This window comes from Rhea pennata, chromosome 14 (genome assembly GCF_028389875.1).
Source record: "Rhea pennata isolate bPtePen1 chromosome 14, bPtePen1.pri, whole genome shotgun sequence".
Taxonomy (NCBI): domain Eukaryota; kingdom Metazoa; phylum Chordata; class Aves; order Rheiformes; family Rheidae; genus Rhea; species Rhea pennata.
In genome coordinates this window covers 9169425-9176807 of record NC_084676.1, presented here as the reverse complement: position 1 = coordinate 9176807, position 7383 = coordinate 9169425, and the positions used below count along the sequence as shown (strand labels likewise).

The 7383-nt window shown below is 37.9% G+C and overlaps 1 protein-coding gene across 1 annotated transcript in view; it reads right to left on the bottom strand.

Moving 5' to 3' along the window:
* Positions 1 to 240: 240 nt before the first annotated feature.
* CCNJL (cyclin J like) overlaps positions 241 to 7383 on the bottom strand; it is a 29907-nt gene continuing 22764 nt past the window's right edge. The window contains exons 3-5 of the mRNA XM_062587200.1: positions 2844 to 3143; positions 1870 to 2029; positions 241 to 682 (exon numbers count right to left, since the gene is read on the bottom strand). Of these exons, the coding sequence (XP_062443184.1) occupies positions 241 to 682; positions 1870 to 2029; positions 2844 to 3143 (902 nt within the window). The remainder of the gene's footprint in view (positions 683 to 1869; positions 2030 to 2843; positions 3144 to 7383) is intronic.

Here is a 7383-nt window from a genome sequence, read left to right as displayed (position 1 = left end):
ACAGTAAGTGAGGTATGTTATTGCATTTCTATTTCTCTCTCTCATTAAGAGCCAAAAGTACAATCCTTGACATAAAGGCACCTGGTTTCCAGTGATCAGTGGATCCAGATCAACAACTTGTGAATAAGTAAGTTGTAAGGATTCTGTTCCTTCATGGTTTTCATTCAAATAAATATTTTGGCTCACACACAGGATTGGTAGGTTCTAGTGATATCACCTTTTTCTCTCCACCACCAATACTTAACTGTCAAAACACCCAGCTGCATATGAGTGATGACCACTGAAATAGCTACTGCCATAAGCCATGGAGAGGCAGTGTCCGGGCTCTGATCCCATGTCCACCTGCATAGCAGTAGGCATTATGGGCAGAGTCAGGGCGGATGGCTGAAGGCTGGCCTGAAGTGCAGCATAAGAGCACAGTGAGCTGTTAGCACTCCCAGGAAGCAAGCTGCTGGGCCTCTGTGCCTGTAAGGAGTCACGATAATCAGAGCACAAATCTTGAACTGGTGACTGAAACCGGGAAAGAGTAGCTGAATGTTGGGCTAAAGAGTGATAGCTAGGTTGCTGAAATAGGACTTGAGTAGTGGTTTGATGGCTCAGATTTCCCATTACTTGCTGTTGATGTTGTATTGTTACTTGCTTTTTTATGTTACTGGCTTCTTTGACATCATTCTCGTAATATCTGAAACAAATTATAATTAAGAATATCAAAGACAGAAGTTCTTAGAGCTTGTATATATCCCAAAGTTTTCACCAGTGAGGCTACACCATCAGCTTTTTAGCCCTTGCTATTTATGATAAATTTTGGTTACTTTCACCTATGGGCGCCCTTATTCCAGATCTGCAAAAATAAATTGCATGAGTGTCTGCTGAGGAAGTTGTCATTGAACTACAGTATAGATCAGCCCCTTGGTAGATTAACACCATCAGCAATAAACTCACGTTACTTTACTATCATAATTTATTTCTAACTATCCTAGTAGAATCTTCAGACCCAAGTTTATAGATCATTTTGCATCACAAGGATACTTCAAGGATGCAATGGATCTTGACACCTTAAATCCACAATATAAAGAAAATCTTAAAATACAATGTATTGACAGTATTAAGGTACACAGCTATGAGGGAACAAGGAAAATTTTAGTTAGATATTAGGAAAAAGCATTTTGACCACAAGGATGATCAAACACTGGAATAGATTGCCCAGAGAGGTGGAGAAATCTCCATCCTCAGACATAGTCAACACTTATCTAAAAAAGGTCCTGAGTACTCTGATTTAACTTCAGTTGGCCCTGCTTTGAGTAAAAATTCTGGAAGTCACCTCCAGGGTCCAATATCTCTCACAATCTAAATTAGTATGTATGTATGTGCATACATATATATTTTAAACAATTATTACTTGCTGCTAGGACTTGTACGTGCTTTATAACAGGCCAGTATTGAGGTACTGCAGGCATATCTTTTACTGGAGAAAGGATCAAAGAACAGTGCTGGAATCCCTGCTGCATTCCTGATGTTAGGGATACACTAGTATCTCTCTGCAACAAGTTATTGTGCAAGTACAATGAGAACACATAGCAAGAAAGCTTGCAGCAACCATCTGTAAAAGCTTCCACACAATCATGTAAGTAACTAGTACAAGAAGATGCAACACACACTGAACTCTGCTCTCCTTCCACAGTTGCAAATATTGTTAAAATACAGAATTTAGTAAAATTATTTACTTTTCTCCTTTATTCCTCTCTCTAAAGATGAAGATGTACCAATATATTGATTATAGCTAAATAAACACTATACAGATATATATTTTTTAAACTATTATGAACATCTTACTAAGAGCAAGACAGGTTACTCAGATTATGATCTTACATGAGCATAATTTCAATGCATTGGGCAAGATGCTCCCTGGAGTAAGATGTTAGCAATTCAAGCTGTGTTGTCCAGGCAGGAGAGATCTGCATGCAGATACGTGAAGCGCACACACAAGCTGCAGCAATCAAAGATGGACGAAAAAGAAGGAAAGTGTGATCTGTAAAAAGAAAAAAGCTCCAAGGATTATACTTTTACTAATCACTGCAGTGAGCCTATTATGTATGTAAGTGTCAAAACAGGACAAATCCTCAACTTTGTTCCACACATCTCAGCGTTAACTCATTTTCCAGAAAAAGTCTCTCAAAATTGGATGAAACTTTCCTGAAGATTTCTATACTACTTGTGTATACTACTATAAAGGTTTCATTATAGTTTTTTAAATTTCAGAGAAAGCCGTAAAATGCATTATGCTGAAATCTCTCATTTGGTTTCAACTGAACTAAAGTCAGGTGTTGATGTTCACACACACATTTACATTAAACTGGCTTATGGAGGATGCTGCAGTTCATTGCTTCTCATAGGGACAGGTACTGGAAGCCATGCTGCAGACCAAATGCTTATAACCCCAATCATTATTTCATGTCATATAGAAGAGGACACAACCTTCCAAAAAATCAAGAATCAATACATGATAGTACATTACAGATCATGCCTGTAACACTAGTTCAGTCAGTGGCAGATAAAAAGGTTAGTACCTCTTTCTGAGGGGCTCTCCAATTACAGTTCGAGGCTAAAGAGAAAAACAAAAATGCACCTCACCTAGAGACTTCTAAAAGGTGACAAGAGGTTTATCCTCAAAAAGAGGACAACATGCCACTTGCCATCTGTAACAACTCAAAAGTGAGTTACTGCACTGCACAGATGATTTTGTACAGTCTGTATTATGACAAGTTTTTAAGCCCTTATTTCCCTTCAAATTTTTGCCTTTTGGCAAATGGAAGATCATTCTAGCATAAAATTAAGCTTTTTACCTTGCAGTGAGAAATCAATGAAATAATACGCATATTTCTCCATGAAACATTTGGCCTTGGTCAGGGAGGTGATCGGCCAGCCGTTGTGAAGGTCATTCTCACCAATGGAAGCAAAGAGGTAGTAGTCGATATAGTGGGCTGCTGTGGGCAGGCAGAGGTTCCAGTTGAAGTTTTCCAAAAGCAGCAGTTCCATCGCAAGCAAATCTTTCTTGTTCAATACCACATTCACACTGTACATACACAGCAGGTTGTTTAAGTATTCCAGCTTTGGCACTCGATCTTCTTTTTCTTCAAATTTGCCTGCCAGAAAAGGTGCTTTTCAGATAAGGCTTGTGGTTATGATCAAGAGTCCAAAAGCCAAAGAATACCTCTAAACCCAGAAAGTCTAATCATGAAAGGTGCTCCTTAAAGATGAACAAAAGAGGGACAGAAAAGTAGTGACACAAATAAGAACGAGACTAGTCAGTATATTCCCATATCCTTTTTGTAATTTTTTTTATTGCTTAAACAAACAACCTTTCTTAGTAATACAAACTTACTGAGATAGTCGAGCAGTAGGGCTGAAGGAATCCAAGAAATGTAAGTCCCAATAAGTCTCAATTTCATAGATATGAATCTATATGAATTAGCATTCTGAACACAGGTATATTTTTGAAACAGGGTGGCCCAAACAACTTACTGCAAGTTTAAGTGTCCATCTGCATTTTGCTTATTAAGCATTTCCTTTCTTCAGAAAGGAGCATCTCTACTTTGCAACCATCTTGAATTAGCTCTATTGCATCTGCTTAACACTGATGTAGCTATTGAATGTTTGTTAAGATTTTTACAGAAACAGATGCTAGAATTCATTAACATTTTTATTCATAGCAGAAAGTTTGTCACCAGAATCAGAGATGCTAATACATTCCTGCAGGAAAAGTATTTTAATATGAAAAGAAACTGTTCCTATTTCAAGTTAGTTTTACACTATGCTGGGTTTTAGAAATAAGTAGAAATCTAGCATAAACCTGTATTTGAAGAGAATGCTCTCTATTAGGTTACAAATCGTCTGATACTTATTCAGATTGGAAGTCCATCATATTAAACCCTTTCATTACAAAATGTTCTTAAATAAATTGTTGAAGTCTGAACTCAACATTCATTGTTGAGTTCAATACAAGGAATAAAAATGCAAGCTGTAAGACTTGCATCTTAGTATATACCTTGTGTGTGTGTGTGTGTGTGTGTGTGTGTAATATATATAAAGTATATACGCTTATAATTTAAGTTGAATACTACTGATTTATATATGAGTACATAAAGATGTCATAATAAAAAATTCTAAATCACAATAACACAAGTCACATTTCTCCAAAGACCTTTTTGAATATTACATACTTACACAATAAACACTAAACTTTATATATTTTTAAAGTTTTTCCATAGGAAAAAAGAATGAAGCATAGCTGCAGAAGAGATGTGTTATATAAAGGAGAAATTCATTTTAAGAATATGAAACTAAATATTCAGTGAATGTTAGGTTGCTTATCATTTTAACCAATTTTTCAATAATATACTGAAATTTTATTCTCCAGCAGCATTTTGAACAGTTTTCTGACAAGTCCTGTTCAAAGGAGTCTCAGGCCTTTACGGAGTACTTGTCAGCAGAACAGAAGAGGTAAGAAAGCTTCCACTGCTGCAGGTTAGGTTAAAAACTCTAATCTTGACTGCAGCTCCTGGTCTGTGTTGTTCTTAATCAACAGGCTCCCAAGCCCAGTCACACTTTGCTTTCTTCCTTGTATTTTTGTTAAAATGGTGAATGAGACTGCTGGCACCAGTTTTACTAACAGGTAATAAGAAACTTAAAGCAGCACATCCCATTAGTCAGGATGAGCCAGCACCACTGAGGATTCTGCCCTCATCAGAACCACGCATCAACAGAGGCAAGCCACTAGGTTGGCTCTACAATCCTGTGAAATTTCACTTTTCTCTGCCAAAATCACCCCTGTAATTCTGCCTTGCCTTGCATCAATTCTGGTATACAGCTGACCCATTGCTTCCCCACCATATGCCACTTCAGCTCACTAAACTGGCAGGAAACCACTTCGGTAGATTTTCTGCAGAATTACTTATTTGCTGTTAGAACCTGCTCGCAAAAGTAAGGCCACCCTTTTTCAGCAGAGTAGAGCTACTGTCACTTCAGCTTACCAAGCTATCCTGTCTGCTACTTCATCCTAGGTGCAACCCATCATTTACGAGTAGTGCAAAGATCTTCCCACAGCATCTTGTCTGCCTGCACCCACATCATTCACTGTTCTTTCACAAAAGCTCAAGGAAGAGTTCACTACTTTGCTGGACAGATATAGAGATAAAAATCCTTCTCCCCCCCCCCCAAAAAAAAAAAAAAGAAAAAAAAGAAAAAAAAAAGAAAAAGAAAGAAAAAGAGGCTAACACTTGCGGATAAATGGCTTTTCTCTCTTTTTGTCTGCCCTCAGCAGGTGAAACTAGCACATGTAGGCAGCAGCTCATCGTAGCTGCAGAGTAGTAGCTTTAGACCAATGCAGAAGAAGGGTACACCCACATCATCACAGGGCTCTAAACTATGAGTGAAAATAGGATGAAAAGTTCCATCCTCTACAGCTGTCTATCTTATTCCTGCTACAGAAACATTGCAGCTACTTACAAAACAGTTGGCAAACCAGTACAAATATACCCAAAGTGCATGGCGTGGAAAATCAGAATCAATGCATGTGTTGCTACATTGGGCTTATGAACTGCGATGGGCTTATGAACTGCGATGGCATTTTTGTAATCCCAGTTGATATTGAGAGGTTGAAGACAAGTGAGGCAGCTTCCACCAGACAATAGATGCCACTGCAGCCACCCCAAATTAGGCTTTGCCTGTTCAATGATGAAAGTTCCCAGAAACATTCTAATTGAGAGTTTTGATCTTCAGAGAATAGAGTAGTTTCCATAGGTTAAGAACTTGCTTCATACCAAACCTAGTTTAATACACCAAAATGTAATATTTTAAACTAACATTCATAGTGTGGTGGGTTTTTTTGGTTTTAGTTTTTTTAGCTTTTGAAAACAAAATGTCAAATTCTTGCCAAAATACCCAATAGTAGACTTAGAGAAAACATCTGTCAGATTGCAAACTTCCTTTTGGATACAGGGCCAGCTTGTCTTCTCTCAACCCTTATATAATCTTAACCCATGGCAGAAGTCATTTCTGTCATTTTACAAGCATACAAATGACTGCAAGTTAATAGTTGAATACTTAGAGGTCGAACCAGACTCTGCTATACTACAAGCAATTAGCATAGCTTCAAATATGTCTGAAACAGAACTGAAATGATCAATTTGAATACTAGGCTATAGAAAACTTTTAGTTTTATTTTATACCTATGTCTTACAATAGATGTACTCCAAGAGGTCTTCATAGTAACGTAACCTAGAAGTCACAGTTCCCTCATGTATTTCTTCATCAAAATTGAGGGAGTTAAAAGAGGACGGAAAAGTTATTGTCCTTCCTTAGGCTGCCTATCAAGTAAACTTTTAAAACTAAGAATCCAAGTAAATCCAAATCTGAGTTCTTTGCTTACCATAACAGTTCTCTTACACCATCTATCCTCCTCAAGCCATTTTAAAGGCCAGTTTTCTGATGGAAACTGAAAGGGTTTTGCTAAAAGGCATTCAGTCAAGAGTGAAGAATGCCATTTGGGGAGTGCAGGGCAGCAAAGGAAGATCTAATATTGAGAAAGCAAGCTCCTCTGGGCATGTCATTTGGAAGCTAAATGCACATTCTACAAAAAGGAAGACATGAAAACCCCTCAGGCAGTGCCACCTTTGCCCTGGCTGCTTCGGAATTACTCGTTGTTCCTTCCTGTCTTGGAGGGCCTCATTAGCTAGGGTCGCTGAGAGGCTAGGAGAAATACACTGTAACCACGTGATTAACATAAATAATTCCTATGGGATTAGGAGAAATGGACATTTTTCAGGGTCAAGACAGATGAGCAAAGGCCTCCTCCCTTTTTTCAAGGCTGCATTTACCAGCCTATGGAACTGCAACAGTCTTTAAAATAACTCATTTTTTTAAGCAGTTAAAAGTGTTGTCAGAAGAAAAAAAAGAGAGAAAAGAGGGAAGAAAAAGCAGCAATATCAGATTTGATTCCCAAGGGGAGACATATCCAGTAAGAACACAACAGTGTTACTTTGCAGCAAACCTAAGAAAGCATTTAAGTATTCTTAAATTCACAGTATTATCAAACCAAAGATGACCTGCCTACGAGCCTGGCCTTGTTCAAGAGCTAGTGATAATCTAATAATAATAATGCATAATTCCAATACTGCTTAGGTAACATCCTTGCTACAAAAATCCAAACACATTATTCCAGAACACAACTATTTAAAAGGCACACTGTAGTTATTCCTCTTTGGTGTTGAAAGCATATATTCTACAACTAATTTGTGCTTCAGTGGTCCTTCCATCGCTTCTACAAGGATCCTCCTTTACCAAAGGAGAGTAACTGACCGGATACGAACACATCATACGCGTTCA